The sequence below is a fragment of the Anopheles stephensi genome, chromosome 2 (assembly GCF_013141755.1).
Source record: "Anopheles stephensi strain Indian chromosome 2, UCI_ANSTEP_V1.0, whole genome shotgun sequence".
Taxonomy (NCBI): Eukaryota; Metazoa; Arthropoda; class Insecta; order Diptera; family Culicidae; genus Anopheles; species Anopheles stephensi.
The window spans coordinates 63,468,511-63,488,339 of record NC_050202.1 but is presented as its reverse complement, the minus strand read 5'-3'; the positions used below and the strand labels follow the sequence as shown (position 1 = coordinate 63,488,339).

The window sequence follows — 19,829 nt, the reverse complement described above, 5'->3', positions numbered from 1 at the left end:
ATTCATGACGCAGTGCCATGGCTATGGGGCCTGTATAGTTGCGCACCAAGTAGCATCACATGGATTGCAACGTACAGACGAGGCGGCAGGACATCATTTGTGGATCATAATTGATTTCGTTCGATGCATTGGCAAGCGTCCAATCGGGGACGACGTGTTGAGTGGGATTGCCGTGTTTGTCCTCTATTGAAACAGTTTCCCCATCGATTCTGCTCCGGATGAGTATTTTTATCATCAAATCGAGGAAAATCATCGTAACCCCAGAACACCATATTGTGCATGATGTATCCATTCCGGCACCGGGCGGGTGCTTTGGTGTGTCATTGGGCTCGGGCTTGTTGATCGTATCTGCAGACAATGTGCAGCGTTGAAGAATAGCGTTTTACACTGTGGCCATTTTATCCATACAATGCAAGGTTTATTGGTTCGGAAAAATACGACGGTCGGAATCGGTAGCTCACAACACACAGGTTTCATTCTAGCGAATTGCGGCAATCGTAAAATTTATTGTTAAATACATCCGAACATTTCTTTTGGCAGAACCCCGTTCGGCAGCTTGCTGTTGTTAGGGTTTTCTTACAAAACAGTACACAAGTTCGAATGAAACTTGTATCAATTACAAGAAGATGTCACTACACCATTTTTGGGGTAAACGTTTCGATAGACGAAAAATAGCAAAACATTACAATGCGGCTATGCGTAAGCTGTCAGTTGCACGGTGTTTGTGTAGGGAGCGTCTGGGCACAAAAGGGAATAGGAAGGGGGCAGACTATCGCGGGTGTGTACCGGCCAGTGTGGGAGGGAACGCCAAACAAACGTAAAATTTGTAGTACAGCTAGAGCGTTACCGTGCGAGCAAAACTCGTCGCACACACACACACATAGAGAGCTCCTGAACGTAGTGGGCATGCTACGCTTTCGCACCAGTACGCAGGCAATCCGGCGACAATTCCGGTCCAACGCCACTCGAGTTTTTATAGCCCATCGCTGACGCTCAGTCGGTTAGTGGGAAATGCAGGGACGCTTTTCTTAACTTTCCTTCTCACGTATCGCACGTAAACCAGAGCACGCACCACCACTGACGCAAAGAAAGGTTCCGCGTCGAAGGATACACGATTTAACGCTCGCTGTTTACGCTCACTTTCACACTGCGAGCGTACTAGAAGCTTTGCGGAACGAACAGAGAGAAAGAGAGCGAGAGAGAGAGAGAGAGAGAGCATATGTGTGGTTGTGTGCGTGTTGAGAACGGAGAGAGCAGAAACAAAGCACAATCGGCTGTGCCCCCGAAATGGAGACGCATGGTACCGCAAGCATTTTTTTTAAACCAATAATTGCAAGAGCTTAATTGGTTTGGGGTTTTCATGGGGAAAGCTTCCAAACGATCGCAGCCTCCTTTGTACGTAGTAATGCAACGGGATACTAAAGCTTTCTCTTTTTGTTGGTGTGTACGCTCCTTGTACGTCGTGAAGAGCGAGAGAGCGATCACACGCGAGAGTGTGCCTGTGTATGGGTGTGTTAGTATTACTACTCTGGGCAGGACAGTAGGGCTGCGAGTTGGGAAAAAGGCTAGCATAAAATTTTGTCTGTCAACCACCGTCCGACCGACCGAGCGATTGACTTTCTCGCAAGTCAACGGCAAGAACAAAGCAGCTTCGATCAGAACGCCCCTGTCCAACCCCCAACACTCCTTCTCTCCGCCCCCATTACCCGGGATCGACTTGGGAGGACGTCGTAGTAGCGGGTGTAGGGTAGATGCGACTTCGACCCCGTTTGGCTTCGCTTGGAGACATTTCGGGGTGAAAACATTGTACGGTGTGCGTCTTCCTAATTTGCCAGTGTGTTTTTGTTTTTGACAGCCAATCGCTGAGGGTGAACCCTACGGTTGTGTGTGTTTGTGCGTTTGAAGTTGCTTGCGGTGAAAAGTGTGTCGGAAAGGCTTTTTGGTTGTCGCTACAGCCTTGCTCACGGTTCTCGGGAACACACCTGCGATACACCTGTACGGTGACGAGGCGCGCGTACCAACGCACACGGTCCTGTGTCCTGTTGCTTCTGTTCGGAACGCGTCAAACGGTGTGTGGTGTTAAGTTGGTATGCGTGTCCCCCAGTGTACGCCAGTGCTCCAGGATTGTCATGGGCAGGAACAGAGACCGATCTAGCAAGCCTGCTGCTGCTGGTGCTGCTGAACAACAACGGACTTCGATGGCAAGCAGTGAGTTCGGGCCAGTAGTGTAGGCGCTGTCGGTGACGGTGATAGCCACGCAGTGTGTAGTGTGTCCGTTTTTTCTCCTAATGGACCTGACCCCAGTCGGTATCCGTTTGCGGAAAACGCTTTAGTTTCTGCTGGTCGAGCTATTCTTTGCCAAATTTCGGCCTCCGCTTGTATTTGCGTGGCTGCAAGGTTTCCGGTTCCTGTAGCTGCACCCTGTAGCATATTTTCCCGACGGACTGAGAGACGTCAAATTAGCACACTTGTGAGTGGTTTAGCGAGTTTTGTTTTAATATCACGCCGCAATAAATGAAGCTGTGGCTTGTCCGCGGTGGGAATTCAATATCCAGGCTATTGGGCCAGCGAATTCTGTTACTAGCTTAAAACTGGTAGCGTTTTTAGCGATCAGAAATTAAATTTATTCTCCCTCTTCTGTGCAGCGTCGGAGTATCAACACGGCTTGTCCTACTTATCCGCAACAGTGCAACGAAAATAGTGAACCCTCACCTCCTATCTGAGCACCCGTTTATCTGTTCTTTGTGGCTGTGAACAATGTATTTGTCAATCGTGATGTCGGTCGGTGCAGGAAAATGGTACGCGATTTACTTTTTACGAGGAAAAGTGTGTCGATAAATAGGTGCCAGGCCGGTGCTGAAGTGCCCCGTTTGTCCTTAGCAAAGTGTAAGAATCTTGCCTCAACCGGAAGTATATCAGGCAGAAATTCAATCCATCACTGATAGTGGCTATAAGTGTTTGGAGTCTTGCAATGCGTGTTATATGGTGGTGGTACAACAAAAATATCCTTTACATCAGGTACACACTAGTTAGCAAAATAGTAAAATTGATGAACGCTTGTAGTATTATTGGGGAAGAAGGAACCCTCAAAGCAATCCCACCATCGTTACCAACCGACACCGATCCTCCGGTTGCTACAGTCGGCGGAAAATTGCCCGAGCGAGCGAGCGTGGAAAATGTGTGCAAGAACGAGATCAACGAAGCGAGAGAGCGAGAGCGTTGAGAGAAAGAGCGCCAGCCAAGATGGACGGTGGTGTGCGTGTTTCTAAGACGCGCTACGATAACGCGCGAAGACAACGGGCAACGTTGCGCTAAGACGGCGAAGAGCCGAGAGCCAAAAACTAGGTCAAAACAGAGAGACAGAGAGTAGAAGCAAGCGTAATACGGACGTGTACGTGTACGGAGGAACTTTTTGGACACAACATTGAGCGCGCAAATGTTCAGGACGTGCTGCTGCGATGCAAAAGTGGCCGACTAGCCGGTAGCGAACCGAAACCGTTTAGTGTAGTTTGTGTGTGTGTGTGTGTGTTTGCCGTCGCCCCGGTTCCTGCTGTTCTTCTGATGTACCAACCAACGTACGATGACAGTGATAAAGTAATTCGGTAATCGCAGTTGGCGTCGGACAGTGGTATATCCCTGATCGTCGTCCTTAAATTCCTTTCTCGTACGTGTGTGTGTGTTCGCTTTCACGTGCTGGAAGCTGTGCAAAATTGTGGGTTAGTGTTAAAATGGCTGTGCATCGTTGTTTGCTGGCTTAAAGGGGTTAATCGCCGAAGGAGTCTGACCCAGCTCGGGGAACACGATCTTGCGAGAAGCGGGGAAGCTGGTGTAAACAAAATTAAGCTTCCAGCATAGTCAGCTACCAACCAACCCTCGCCCGCCCTCCCCCTTCCCACTAGAAAGCGGATCCTCGCCCCGTCCCACCAGGAACCGGAAACTGTCGGTATGGCTGCCGCCGTTCAGGGAAGTCCGCGTACGGGCGACGAATCGTCGGAGAGTGAGAATGAAACTGAACCGGCCAAAATATTCCACCGGAAATTGTCTACCAAGAAGGACGTCAAATCAGCGGTAGGTAAAAACGGGGTTCGGTGAGGGAGGCAAGTGCATGCAAGTGGAATAATTTCTCCTGCCGTCAGTGTGCCGTACGCCCCGTTTGCTACGATACGATAGGGAAGGTGCAAAATACCACCGGGAGTAGAAGTTTAGTGGTTGGAGTTGATTAAATTTCCTTCGTTTCCGGTGTGCCGATGAATGCACCGCCGGCTGACGATGGCTCGTTTGCAGCTTCGTTAAGCTCTGCACACGTACGGAGGCCTGCAGCAGTGTTGCCCCGTTGCTGTACCGGGCTTCCCGGGAACCACTTAAATTGCATAATAACGTTGACATTTTGCATCCATTATTTCATAATCGACTTGTTTTTAAAATAACCGTCACCTAAAAATATGTACCGTACCGTAGTGTGGGACTGTGGCAGGTCTAGAAAGCACATCTTGCAAGCGTTGCTTCAGGTGACGAAGCGCTTTGTGACGAAGTTCATTCAATTTGTTGCATTCTTCAGCAACAGGCCAATTATAGAAGAGTTTTTTTCTTAACGTTTATATATAAAGGAGCAATTTGAAAGCAGTTAGCTCTAGATTAAATATAGCTTTTATTTAACATTGGAATAAGTCGTGTAAGCAGACATAGTAGCTTGAAAAACTACACTAAAGCAACGTTATGTTCTATTTGCAGATAAATTATAGCAAGACACAAAAGACTTCCAACACTAAGTGCTGCTAAGTGAGCAAATGTTACCTATTTGTCTTCCGGAAGCATCATAGACCGGCAACATGTTCTATGCCATTTCTTGCTCCATTTCTGCTTCTGCCGACAGCGAATGCACAGATGAATGTGTGTTGCACAAAACCAGCATGATTGTGCTTTGTTCTGTAGTGGCCATAATGGATAGGGTGGTTTATGATTACACCCCGAGGGGTTAAGCTCCAAGGGTAGAAAAAAAAACTCGTACAAAATGATGCAGGAGATTAGTGAAGCACATGCAGAATTTATGTTTTAAACTTCCATCTAACGTTTGATAAAATATGCTATAAATTTACTATAACACTCAGTCGTTGCCCGTGGCGAAGTGGGCGAAGACGAACTTCCGGTTGAACGATGTCGGAGCTTTTTCTGGCCAGCAAGCAAAGCAGTGTGTATTACGCCGGATGCTAACGCAGCTGGCCGCCACGGTTTGTGTCCGTGTTAAGAGATGGATGGCATATTTCAGTTCGTCCAGCGGACGCCCTCCGTTGTGAGTGACCTGATTTCGTGCAGTTGCGTGTCGCCAAGCATCGCTGACCTCATTTTACGATGTCGGTTTTACATTCGGTTGCACCCTGGCCGTAGAAGGGAACCGAAACCATCACCGCCGGCCTCCCGCGCCAAAACCCGCGACCGGAAGTGCTGATGACGATGACGTGCAGAACAGAAAACAAGCAACCGTGCTGGTGCTGACAGCAAAACGTTCGCTGAAAGTGACTGACAGTGGACCGTTTTCAAATTTAGCCGCCCGTCCTTTTCGGGCTGGTTGCTGCAGGCATGTAATTGATACATGGTTGGATGTTTTCGCAGGAATGGCCGGATGACATGTGGGGCGGGCGTTTGAAAGGAACTTTTAGTTTGTATTTGATAACGTTGACACACACACACACTTGCGGATGCTGGCGTGTAACGAATTTCACTTTGCCGAGTTTAGTGTTCAGGAGGCATCAACTGCCGAAGGACGCGCCATTATAGTTGTTGGAACAATAAACTATAGCTGAACTGAACCGTTTGAATGAAGCTGTCCAGAACAATTGATGTGATACGAGCACGAAATGTGATTTAGATATCGGGGCACATTGTTCCGGGACATTGGTTCTGCATTGTTGCAGTGCTCAGGATATGTCCGTAAACTGAGTCCCTATTCTTGGGTTATCTATATTGCGCCAAACGGTAGCGGTATGATGCTTCTTGGAAAGGATCACGATTGCTTATAGCGTTGGGTAATGCGAACTGTCAGGCACAGAGATAGTCTTCTTGAAGGTCTTCGGGCCAAAAGCTGAAACTAGCAAAACACAGAAGTGTGGCTGTTTTAAAGTTTCTTCCTTAAACATTTAAGGCGCCTAAAACGTTTTTTAAACTAGTTTTATTTCAAGTATTCTTGGAAAGGACTGTTGTATTTTCGGCATCACGGTTCTATCATTAACACGCGATTTGCACTCACCTCTAATTCTTTGCAGACTGCCACCAAGGAAGGTTACCTGATGAAACAAACGTGGTCATTCCAGCGATGGCGCAGAAGGTACTTTCGACTGAAGGGTCACAAGCTGTACTACGCCAAGGACAGCAAGGTACGTATCGCAACACTTCACTTCTCGTTTCTTCGCCGCTAGTGGCCCCGAGGCCGGCGGTTTGCCGTCGTTGAGGACTGACGGTACGACCCTGACCAATTTTCTGGTCCTTCATGTTGGAGCCCGCAGGTATCGGGGCTGTCCCATACATGATGTCCTATCCAAATCTAATCTGTCGAATTGACGACGGTCAAAATGGTAGGAAAATGCTGCTACCACCTCAGAATATGGCGTGCCGATGTGGTTGATTGACGGTGGGCAACATGTTGCATGTTAACGTTCAACGTTTTCGCCTCGAGCTATGTGGCATTTCCCTCAACTTCCCTCGGGCTTTCAAACGGTGTGGCTGCCGACCGGTGACGTCCGGGGTAGGGTAGAATTAATCTAAAATGCTTTAGCTAAGTGAGCCCCACTGTTCGGCTGTCGAACGAGCATGACCACGTAAAAAAGGGGTTTGGGAAACAAAAAGCTCTCTGCCACGGTGGATGGGTGAAATACTAATTCCCTTAACATCGCTACCATTTGTATCGGATCAATTCGTGTGGAAAACGCGACCAATATAAGGGCGCTATCGATAGAACGGTACCTGGCGAGGGCATAAATATCAGCGATATCGACGGACCATGTAGATACGTCGAACATCACCGGCAGCGTTCTTCGGTATCTCGTTCTATGTGGAATGTAAAGTGGTTTTGTGTCGGTAATAAAATACACGCAATGCGGAACAACCTGGCTAGGACCTCTTCGGAGTTGCTACGGAAACTCGCTACGCTTTGTACTTCAACAGCGCCGTACAGTGATTCCGGGCTTCGAGATACATCGTTACCGTCAGGCATGCGTTTGTTCCGAAGCACTATTAAAAGCGGTTGGCTTTTCCTGTGTGGCGCTTTCCTACCATGCAAGTTGGGAAAACAATTGAGCACACACACACACACACACACACACACACACACACACAAAGACCCGTGCCGTAATGAGCGTTCCGATGGCTTTCGAGCAAAACATTGTACGGCACGTGATTGGTTGCAAATGAGAAAATATCACATGCAATCAAATGTTACCCAGCCGTGCCGGCGGAGACGGCTCACTCGCACGGGTCGGGCTGCGGTTGTGTGCGAAAATCTTGAAACACTTGAGTGAGAAGTTGTGTTAGGACTTTTGCTGTCGAACCCATCAAGCATGTCGGCGTTCCTGTGCCCGCATTTGACTACGTCCGACGGACGTGAGTTATGTTGCATTGTGATCAAATGTACCGGTGGTGTACATTTCCACTATGGCACTACCATTCGTACCGTACGTTGGTTGGATAGTAGAGGTTCCCGAGGAAAATGGGGGCAACAAAACAAAAAAAAAAACCATTCCATACCTTATGCCATATTGGCCACCACCGGTGAAGATGTGAAAGCATTTGCTCGTGTGCTTTTGCCCGCTGAGCGCGATCGGGAAAGTCCATTATGTTGTTTTCAAGCACGGGCCTTGTTTCGCTTGCGGACGGAAACTCTTCGTTCTGGCGATGATCCAGCCACCATAACGCTACACTTGTATCGACAAACCCCGGACGCAGAAACCATTTTCTTCGCAAAGAGGAATATTAGGTTTGCGCCGCATGACCTTTGACTGGTCGGTTGGTCAATTGCACGCCTGCATAACGATTGGATGGATGGACGATGATGTTGACGGGGTGGGATCAGGATTCGACCGCCCAGCCGACAATCCGAACGTTTCGGTGAACGGTTGCTATAAATAATTATCGGAAATGGTAATGTTTTCTGCAGGTGGTAGATGTTACGGTGCGAAACCTTCGCTTCACCCCCATTTACGACTGGTCATGATGGTTTAGAACCACGCCATTGACAGCTTTCGTGTGAAACGGTAGTCTAAAAGTTCAGACCACACGGCTAGGGACCGTATTCCAGGGGGTTGGGGCAGTTTTATGGATTTCTTGCCAGAACGAAACACGATCGGCGTTAGTAAAGCTTTAAATGGTGGTGTCGTTTTACAGATGAATTTGACTGAGGTTTTACAATTGTTTACGTACAATGTTACCTCATAATAGCTGGGAAGTTTTCATAATGGTATAATATTTGGTAATCATAGAAAAGATCAGAATATAATTATACTTCCCACTATTAATAGTGGCCCAGAACTGACTACCCAGCTACGGATAACATCAAGTCACAGAAAGCAATAAATGGCAGGCCAAGACCTTTGAGACCTGGTTGTAGTGCCAAGGGAGAAGAAGAATTAAGTAGTAAAATCATCATTAAGATGAATGTTATTAAAAAATAAAGGAGCCAAATATAAACCCTACATAAAACCCTATACTTTAATGGCCTGTCTAAAACTACTCAAACAGCACCATTGCTGAGATAGCGGGCATTAAAATTTTATTAACCACCACCAACGTTCATCAATTTTACTGCCGCCAATTTAATCACAAAACCAGATCCCGACGACGTAAAGTGTCGAGTGAATCAATACGCTAGCAGCGCGATCGTTTCCCAGCGAATGTGCATCGAGCGGAAATGCAGCAAGTGCGTCAGTTTTCGTAGCTGCAACACGCGCTTCGGGTGCCTGCTGCCCCGAGAGGAATGGCTTGGCTGAGCATATCACAACTATTGCACTAAAAATAGAACGCGCGAGAAAACCGCAGCTAACACCGAAGGCTAATGAGCGTGAATGAGCGTGGTTTTGATTTTAGAATCGGCATGGTGTGAAGTATACGATTATAGTACCAATTAATTAGATTTAGCCAAATACAGCGTGGTGACTGCAGTCAACGATTTGTTTTCTTCCGTTTTGTTTCGGTAGTAATGGTGAATATTATCGTAACTGTTTGACTCCAACTGGCACGTTAGTTTAATTCCACGAATGAATTTCATGATCACGGTTGAAGTACGGCCATTGATTAATGAGTGATATACGTGGAACCGTTCAGAACCGTGCAATCCAATGGGAAGAATAATAATTTCATTCATTGCGTATTTTAATAAGGCACACACGGAATAACGCACACGTGCGTGTGAGGTGTTATTTTTGGAAGCAGGGCACGATCCGTACTTCACGTGTACTTCACTGGTAATTATAAATTGAACTTCAAAGTGTCCGGCAGTGAAATGGTCTTTCATTATGTTTCCGTTTGGGAATGCATGGTTCGGGAAGAAATTTATCCAGATGTTAATTGGATGCAATGCAATTGATACTCCATTGAAATGCATTGAAGATTGCATTTTTTTTAAATGCATTTAATTACAGTGTATGAAAATAGCAGGTGTAATTATACGCTGACCTTACACTGCCCCGTTTAATCGATGCGGTAGCAATGGCTTTTATTTCAATCGGACTGTTGGGGTATTCATTACGCAGAAAAGAATTCAATTGTGACAAATTAATTTTAGCATATTTTATGTCCTTTGATCATGCAATAATGCAGAATTTAATCTAGTGGTATTTAGTCTGGTAGATGGTAGTAGAATGATTTTTTTTTCTTTGAATATTACTATAAATGATCAGTGTTATTTTATTTGAAGAAAAATAAAATTAATACAACGGATAATATTATACAAACTAAAGTACGACGAATTAATTTTTTAAGGAAATTTCACTTTAATTAATGAATTACTTTTTTAATAAACATATTCTGATTAATGCTGCTGGTTGATAAATTGTGTTTATGTATGATTTGCCCTAATAATATCATATTATATGAGGAAATACGTGATAATAAAGTGAAATTCCGTTACGCTCCGGAGTCAGCGACCATGCGTCTCCATCGTATCATGCGTCTCCATCGGTAGCAGGAAGAACGCTTCTACCCCGGGGAAAAAAATGGAAGAAGAAATACTACCGATCGTACCATCCACGTGGATGAAATTTGGAGTAATGGAACCGTGGAAATGGTGTGTGTGTGTGTGTGTGTGTGAGAACGTGAACGTCGTATTCGCTTACGCGAAACCCACATTACGATACGACCGAGAAAAGATGGGTAAAACTACTTTGTTTTGCTACTACCAAAAGGCAAAGACCTGCTGCTGCTGCGTGCGCTGGCGTGTAGATAGCGTAAGAAAATCTTCCGCACGTGAGTAAACGCACCAGCTTCGAGACGGTCGAATTTGATGACGGGAAGCGAAACGTCACGGGCGCGCTATATTCGGACGGATGCTGCCAACGGGTGCGAAGAGAAAAAGGGGATACGCTATGTAAAAGTATAATGGCAGCGCGAGAGCTGATCGAGCCAGCAAATATGGACAGCAATGGACGGTATGAGTGGTGTTGATTTGGGGGATGATGATGATGATGATGGTCTTGCTTCGAGCTGGAAAATGAGTGCAAAAATGGAAACGATTGCCAAGGCGGCAACATCGACGGCAAGTGTGAGCCCGGGAGAGTGAGCAAGTCTCGTGACCGTGTGGAACGAACCGTGCACATCGACCCGTGATGCAAAAAAGGCCACTAGACAACGCGGCGCACGCGAGCTTGGTGGTAGGTGGAGAGTAATCGTAATCATGTGTTGCGCATCGTAAAAACAAACTAAAGACAGGAAAGCGGGGAGAGAGACAAAGGGATGTGGACGAGAAGTGTGGAACAGTGTGGAAAGGGGCGGTGGTATCGATTAGGTTAGTGGTCTTTTGCCGCATCTGCATCGCCCTCCCGTGTGAATGTTTCCCGGTGAATTTTTGTGGGGCCTTAGAGAAGCTCAATAAATAAGAGAGACAGAAAGAGAGAGTGAAAAGAAATGGGGAGAATTCGCATGAAGAGAGTTGGCAAAACAGATAAAGAGACCCAGACACCTGATCACAAGTACGAAAAATCGCGGAGAATCAGCTCAAAGAGAAAGTGTACTTAGAGGAAGAAAAATAAATGCTGGTCGTAAGAAGGAGCTACCATTCGCAACACGACCGGTTTCAGCAATACTTTGAGCAGCAAGATAAGAGCTCTGATAGATGTACACTAATTTGTAGTAATGCCAGTGGAACTGGAAGGGCACGATGCTATCAGTGGTGAGGAAGCCACTCGGAGGGCTGGCTGAAAATGACTGTTTAATCTTCAATAATCGTGCCGATTTGAACTAACATGACCTACAGAAAAGCGCATTCGGCACCGGAACTTGCCTTGGTGGTAATGGTTCGTAATTTGTAGTGCCATCTGCGACGTATGTTTTGATGAACAAAAAAGGAGTTTCAATCGTAGTTAAATCGAAATTAAGCCGCTAGAATCCACACGCACGTACTGGATACTTTCCCGACTATGGATTGGCATCGCTTTTAGATGCTTCAACTTCATCCAGCTGTTCAATTATGGATGGCAAAAAGGGCCGATCTCCGTTAAACGGAAGTTCCCCGATGGTAACGCGATCGAGAAGCAAGCTAACCGAAAGCAAAATGACCCAAAAAATTATTCAAATTTACGAACGTTTTGCTTCTGGTTCCTGAGAACTAACAGCAACCGGGCTTTGATAATGCGTGAAGAGAAACCGCTTTCCGTGCTGTCCGATGTACATATACTGTACGGTTATCCGACCCAGGATCGTTGTTTGCATTACGTAAACGATCGCCGTCCGGTAAAAGATGGGCAAAGGACACGGACAAGCTTTTGATAAATAATCCTGCTCGGTTGGAAATTATTTTTCATATCCAACGGTGTTTTTGTTCCTCTGCTCGAATTTAAAATTTAAGAAGAACGAGACAACGAATCTTTCATCGTAAGAGAGAAATACATTACATCTGTGACAATGTAATGTCTGCGGGCCATTTTTGAAACATGCCCGAAACCTGTCACCCATGTTCTAGACAGTGTAGTCGTATAATTTATCATTCGCATAGAGGGGATGGATAAAGTTTGTGCTTTATTAAATTGACAAGATGAAAATCCCTGCTCGCCAACTCATTCGTTCTGGGGCACATTTGGTATCCCAGGTGGGCTTTCCGTAGAAGAAGTTGGGACATGGTGGTGGGGGATAGGTTTGCGAAAGTTTTTCCACTGCAAGCTTAGGCCGTGCCTCATGTGCACGGTTCATGACCATCACACCACACGTCCGCGGCTAAGCTCAGCTGTGGTTCACGGAGAAAAGGTACCGACCAGCAGGTACCAAGAAATATTAGCTGCGTAAAGCTGCAATCTCGGGGTTGCTTTGCCGGTCAAAGTGTGAGTAGGCAGCATAAGACGCTATGCTCAAGCAATGCCGGCGGTTTTCGGACGATCTCCTAGAAGCTGTAGGATTACGTGCACCGTCCACTTTTACCGTAACCGTTCCGAGGAGCTTCAAGACACTTTTTTTTTTGTCTACGTTCGGGGCATGTACCGTGTGCTGTGCGAGCGTGGAATCCCCGCACAAGGTATGTACAATTTTTGGGCGCGAACTCTGCCACCGATGCTCACCGAGCATCGTGACAAATGGTTGCCAAATAATGTTCACTCCTTTTTGGGAGAAAATTTGGGAAAACACATCTCCCAGATTAGATTTCTGCACCGCGGTTGGAGTCTGCTCTCCGCACGAGAGACAACGCTAGACAACTGGTGAGCGATTTACAGCGTGAAAAGGTCGACCAGTGTTATCGCGCCGTCAGCGTCACTCTTTTACTCGTACGGCCATCCAAATGGCATCCAATTTGCTTTCGTGTTTTATCCGATCCGGTGGCGTGGTTGTACCCTGTAGGGGCAAACGTGCTCTTACGCTGGCTCTCTTTTCACTTCGGGTGCGTGGCACACGCTTCGAAGCAAGAGAGTCCCGAGTCCGTGCTCCAAAACCCGTGGCCGGATGCGATGGTACCGCAGTACACCGGAAAGAATCAAAACTAGAACGCTCACCCTGGTGGATAGTCAGTACAGAAACTAGGTTCTAGCGAGCACGGTTGGCATTGGCTCGGGTCACGCCGCCTCACCGTTGTGACGACACACACGGTTTCAAGCTCATTGTGGGAACATTTGCTTCGCCCAGACTGCACCGTTCGGTTGGACGGGTGTTTAAACGGGAGATTGGATGTAGCATATCGTGCCGTTTTGCTGTTCCCGAACGGCACGTGCCGATAGTTTGTTAAGCAGGACAATCAGCAACAATCGCAGCGTTCTAGCGACCGTTACCGGAAGCATCAGTGTATATTATTGCCGTTGTAATGTGCGTTGCCGTTGTAACTGAACATTGTGCAATCCGTGGACCAGTTTGAAAGTGTGTGTGTGTGCCGTGAAATTGTTACAACATTTAAGATAAGACAAAACAAGCAAACAGAACATTTAAATTCGTGTATCATAGTGGCAATAAAACAAAAGAGAGTTTAGTAAGTTAAAGTTTAAGAAGTAGTACCAAACGCCTACCAAGAGGAATTCTTAACAGTGCAAAACGAATGTTACTCTCCTGTAAGCAATATCAGCAAGACTCCTAGTTACGCACTTTAACGTGTAGTGTACCTTTACCGCAAGTACCAGTACGATCTATCACCACACCATCACAGTGAATGCCTTTCTCCTCGACAAGAGCCTCCAAGCAAGCAAACCCAATCCTATAGCTATTGCAAGTAGTCGTGTAAGACGTTGTTAACCTTCCCGCCCGCCCTGTTGCAAAGTGATTGAACTTTCGTGATTCTCTAATCAAGCACTCGTAGTGACCTTTCAAATTATGATATAAGCAATAATCTTGTATAAGCACCACACCACCTCAGAAACCGAGCGCGCAAGATGACGGATAGCGTTCAATCTTCTTAAGTGTCCACTATCTTCTATCTGCGAGGAACGCGTTAGCAATCGAGTTCGGGTAAATTGTTATGCGTGAATCTGTTGGCCAGTGTCTTTGAGTAAAGTTTAATGCGTACAAGCAATCGAACGAACGTGAAACAATCCGGATGATAGAGTTGTGGTGAGAATTTGTAAGCAAGGTGTAATTCGCAATAGATGAACCGAGCGTTACTGTTGGTGTTCAATGTTATTAGATCTAGCAGGCTGTAGATCAACCCGTAGTAGTGCGTAAGGTGTTAGTTTGCTAAGAATTGTGCATAGATGTAGTATCACTCCACCGACGAACCGACGCTCTGTAAGCTGCACAACGCAAGAAGAAGTTAAATTTGTTGAGGTGAGTTAAACAAGTCTTTGCGGACTTGCTTTACGCAGCTATTCGGAGAATTGTTATATAACAATGTTTGCTATCAGTTGTGTATCCTGACGTACAATAGGCAAGCAATTTAAAACAAAAACGACCGATCATATTCTAGAATGATACCTAAGTCACTTGCTTATACATTTTTATATCGCTCTCTTTGCAATATATCCCATTTTTAGTGTAAATTTATGCTCCTATAAAAATGATAATTTATGCCACAATATCTCGTCATAACTCAGCAAGAATATTGTTCAACTACAGAACGGACACTAAACGTGAAACACATTCAGCCATGTGCATCGGTTAGTGTCAGTTGGATGAATTTCCTTGGCACCTCATTTTATTTTCCACCCTGGATGAAGATGGTGTACTTGCGCAAGGTTTTCGATTTTCGATTAATACTTTCAGGTATTTGGGTATACGGGTAAATAATGGGTTTCCTGCCTCCCCCCCTCCCCCCCCCAACCTCGAAGGGTTCGAAAGGACGGACGAGCTATCTTCACCCGTTACCTTTTTCCTTTTTGCTTTTGCTTCCGGTAGATCCTACTCACCAGAACGGTTGGTTCGAGTCAAGATTATCAATGCGTAAAATGTAGGTACGTAGAAATAATTGGATATTACTATTGATTCTTATAAGCGCTTACGATTAAGCGCCAACGTTGCCGAGCGAAAACGCAAAAGAAAAATAGTCCGCAACGCAATTGAGGGCTTTTTGCTGACCCGTGGCAAAAGATAATACGGCACCGAAAGCATCAACACCGATGCGGGTTACAGGGAACAGCGAGCCATCGAGCTTCAAACGTTGACCCTTTTCATGTGGCTCTGGCTCTGGTCAGCAAATGATCCGTTCCTTCATCAATCGTTTAACGTCCGGGGAGTGCCCAAAGTCCCGAAATGCGAGGGTTGGCCGTTTCTTCGCGCTAAACACGCTTGGTCCTGGAAAACCTGGAGTTCTCTCGAGTGAGGTTTTGTAAAGATACAGTCGCCTTTTTGCGGTACGAGTATCAGCTGTGTTATTAAACCCTTATTTTTCTGGTTTTTGAAACATAACGTTCGTTTGTGTTCTTGAACAGTGTTGTGCGGTTTTGTCAACAGTGTGTGTAAAGACTGCAAACACTGGCTGGAGTCTTTCTGTCAGTACGGGCGAGCGAAAGAGAGGGCATTGATTGGCGTATAGGTATTTTATCGCAAGATAAATATTTTTCCATCAAACGTACTACGCATTATTGATCGCGGTAGGATAGTGCATAACGATTCAGTGAAGGGGAAACTGTTACAACTTTGTTAGAGCCGTTTTCTAAAGCACAAAACACACTTCAAACAAGCCCAATGTTTTGTGATGGCTATGGCTAAGAGAGCAACGGTGCAACCATTATACACGCTTCTTAGAACCGACGTAACCCCACTCATGCAATTGTTTGATTAATATTTAAAGGCCGTTCACTGTGGTAATGTGACGATCTATCCCACGGTAGCTCGTACGGTGATCTATTCGCCCGGTACTGCTTAGCTGTCCGGGTACGTACGTCTGTGCAGTCTGTTGCGAGAGATGACCGACCGACGGGCAGTGAAATTGCTCGGCCGTGAGTACTCATGAATTTATGAACAACGCACGAGACAGGGAGGACAAGTGCTGTACGCTCACACTCTCCCGCTGACAGACTGACAGATTTTGGGTTTTCCAAACGCTACGCTATGGAAATGTAACCGTGTCCCTTGGGGGAGGCAATCAGCCGACTGGAAAGAATAGAACATAAACAAAACATCAATGTTTATGCATATTGAATGAATATTGATTCATGCTTGCTCCAGTTGCAAGCCGAAACCAAATTAAGTCGGATTTCGGTTCCGACGAACGTTATCTGCCCTCACAGGTTCGGTAGGGCGCAATGCATCGGCCGGCAGTAAGTGTGATACGTGTGTTCGTAGTAGCAGCCGAAACCTACAGGTGTGTAGTGTTGCAGGTCATATAAATAGCTTGTTTACAGTAATGGGTACTGGGTAGAGATACCGAACGGCACGTGAGAGAATTTGCAGTCAAAATAAACAGAAAAATACGCTTGTCGCTCTTGTCCGAATCTCCATTACCGACAGCCATGGCCGGCGGATGCTGGCGAGCTGCTGCTATAATCGTTCTTTCAGGACACACTGAGTACAATGCACGGCTGCTAATAGCATTCGAACGCGAGTGTAATGAAAATTGATGGAAAAACATTCCCCAGACATTCGTTACACCAAGTATGGTATTGTCGGGCCGAACACTCAGCACTCTCAAGGTACCTTTTCTTTGTTAGCCGTTCTACGGAGGAAGGCACCCGTGGCAAAACAAACATGCCGTGCAGCGGTGGAGACTTCAACCGTAGCTTACGGCAAAGAACTGTAATACTAAGAAAACAATGTGCAACTATCTTCATTAGCCGGTTATTTGTTTCATGGGTGTAATTCCAATATGTGCCATAAAATGGTCGCTCACTGTAATGTATTGCCCCCTTTCGATTGGTGAACGTAGCGTGTGGGTGGCAACATAACGGACACCTCCGTATAAACGCATCTAACAATAACCTTGCATTCGGGCTGGATAAATCGCCCAAACGACGGACCGAAAAAACACACACACACACACTCACCAACACTGGGTCCTACCCCGGCAGGTGGCCCAATGAATGACCTAAATAGCAACCATGTGACCTCAATTGCCCATGAAATGTCTCTGGAGGAACGGGACAGGATATTTATCTCACTCACAGTGTTCGTTCCTCTTCACCGACATCGCGTCGGTGTCGTGCTTTCTCCAGTCGCTGGTCGTCCGTGCACCCAGTGGCTTGATAAGATGGGATGGAACCATTACATGGTGTTAGCTTCGAAAGATGATCTAATTGCTTGACGTCGCAATGCGGTGCGATAGTGATGCGTCATCGCGGGCACGCTTACAATCAATCAATTGCCTTACGCTTTTATGGCGCAATATATTAATTTTCTGCTTTGCTGTTGAATTATCTTGAATCGTTTTAAGAAACACTAGCTAGGAAATTGATTTTGCCGTCACCCCTGCTGTCACAGTGCTGTTGTGGAAGCTGAAGAAGGATGAAGGCTGAAACGGTGCGGGTTACCATTATAGACTGTTTGTTCTTCGTGTGTACATCAGCTTCATTGTTCAATGAAATATTGGCTCACTCTCGCTTACCGAAAACTATTTACTGCCGAAAGTAATTTCGGAACCTTTCGCACGAAACAATGATAAATTTACATCGATCGCTTCCCGCACCCGTAATAGCTTGAACTTGTTCGATCGTTTCTTCTGGGTCCGCTCCAAACGAAAAGCGTGTAAGTTTATCAATACATAATTCCTGCCCCGGAACGCCTATAAATAATATCTGTCTGGTAAAGCAATTTCAGACATTGCGCGAACTTTTCCCCGTGTGATGTATTGTTGTGGCGAAGGTCGGTTTGGCAGTCGACACACCGGTACTACTACTACTACTGCTAGCCACCTTGACATTATGAAGCCGTTGATGCCGCACGAGCATATTTTCGAATGTGTCCAAGATTGCTTTTCGTCGAAAAAGCTTTTCAATTACGTACCGAGTGTACCGAGTATCCGCTTAATCCTGAATGACGGGATCGAAAATGAGCGGATGGACGTACCTGGGTACCCAATTCATTACGCGAGCGCTCACGAGCTCTAAACGATTGATCACACACACGTGGCGGAACAGTGCTAGGATTCCCGGTACGGTGGGCTTCAGGCACAGTTGAAGCGTTGAATGCAATGAGCGTAGGTGTAAGTACAATCCGTTAGCCTTCTTTTTTTTTGACACTGTCTAAAAGAATTGTGTTAAATAATATGGCAAGGATGAGCCCGAATTTGGATCAGTTTATTGTCTTAAAACTTATCGAAATTTTCCAAAAGCTAGCAGTTAAAGAAATAAGGTGTGTTATCCTCTGTGATACTATGTGTAACAAAACCCTACGTCTAAGTTGATGGTCTAAAAGGACTGGGTCGTTCGGTGACTTTCATATGACATGTTCTGGCCACCGGAGCCTGGCGAGACTAATTCGCTGCACGATAGTGTTCGATAACCGTTCAGCTAATAGAGTTTGTGGTGATAACAGTTTCTCTATTGTCCTTCCACTCATCGTCTTTTCCTTCTTTGGCGCTACAACCTAGAGAGGATTCGTCCTGCTCTTTCTGACATTGTGTGACTTAATGTTACCCCCAGCTGGATAGTCAGTCCTGCGTGCGAGGAGACGTTCCGGATGGGAATTGAACCCCAGTCCTGCCGTGTGAAGACCGCTATTACCTCGGCCACCTCGGGAAAGTCCGTATGTGAGTGCTGGAAATATAAATGTTCTATGGTATTTTGAGTGGAAAAGTATCTCAAAAACTATGTTTAATCTATCACAACTCTTATGTGTAGACAACGTTCAAAAGGATCAAAATGTTGCTCGAATTCCTTGGAAAGTACCGTAACTAATGAAATAACATTAAGTTTGAAAAAGGCCATCACAAATAAAAATTGTCGAGCATTTGTTACGGTCGATTAGAAAGTAGCAAAGCTGTTTGTGTAACCTTTTCACAGCGAACAGGAGTTATCCAGAGTGTTTTCATAAACCTATAGCTCGCTCACGGTGAGTGCTCAATTGATTCCGTTCGTTACAGCACGGACGAATGCTTCACATACATTTCATGGGGAAAAACATAATCAAATAGTGGCACAAAAGTGAAAATGTACCATCGGTACATTTACTCTCGCTCTACACTCACATCAAAAAGTACTTTTCTTATCGTACGATGGTCGATTCGATTCCAGGATCGATTCGTCATAACCCAAAAAAAAAAAATTGCAGCACGCGGTAAAAGGGGTTCCAAACTACCGTACCACTACTGCCAGCGGTTTTGAAAATGGCGGTTGTCGTTACCGACGTCACCAAAACGCTTTGATCGGGCGTAATTGACTTTGTATGAAATTTCTAGCCGAAAGCATTGAACTTCAAACATGGGTTCGGAACGTGCGCTTCGTTTCAAAAACGGTTTCCATTTTTTTCTTCTCGTTTGTGTCTTTTGGCTTCGACAAACATTCGTCAACACAATGTACAAGTAGGAACGGCGCTGGTCAGCTGAGGGCGTACGCGGGAAAACGAAAAACCGTTGCACATCCGATACCTTGCGCTTTAGGACGTTGATGGATTTCGTGTTTGATCTAACTAAATATTGATATTTGCTGTAAATGAAGTTTCTATTTTTATTCTTGTTCGATGAACGGTATCAGTTTAACAAAATTCCATTCAAATTTCATCAAATTCGCTTCAAAATGCTTTGAGAAAAGTATTTTCTTAAAGTAGAGCTCTTTTTGTTTATTTGTCCGTCG

At 45.7% G+C, this 19,829-nt stretch overlaps 1 protein-coding gene across 1 annotated transcript in view; it reads left to right on the top strand.

The window, feature by feature from the left end:
- The first annotated feature begins 1,492 nt into the window (after positions 1-1,492).
- The window catches only part of LOC118506724 (diacylglycerol kinase eta), a 48,028-nt gene continuing 29,691 nt past the window's right edge, over positions 1,493-19,829 (top strand). The window contains exons 1-3 of the mRNA XM_036044255.1: positions 1,493-2,069; positions 2,646-4,068; positions 6,261-6,371. Of these exons, the coding sequence (XP_035900148.1) occupies positions 3,946-4,068; positions 6,261-6,371 (234 nt within the window). The 5' untranslated portion in view covers positions 1,493-2,069; positions 2,646-3,945. The remainder of the gene's footprint in view (positions 2,070-2,645; positions 4,069-6,260; positions 6,372-19,829) is intronic.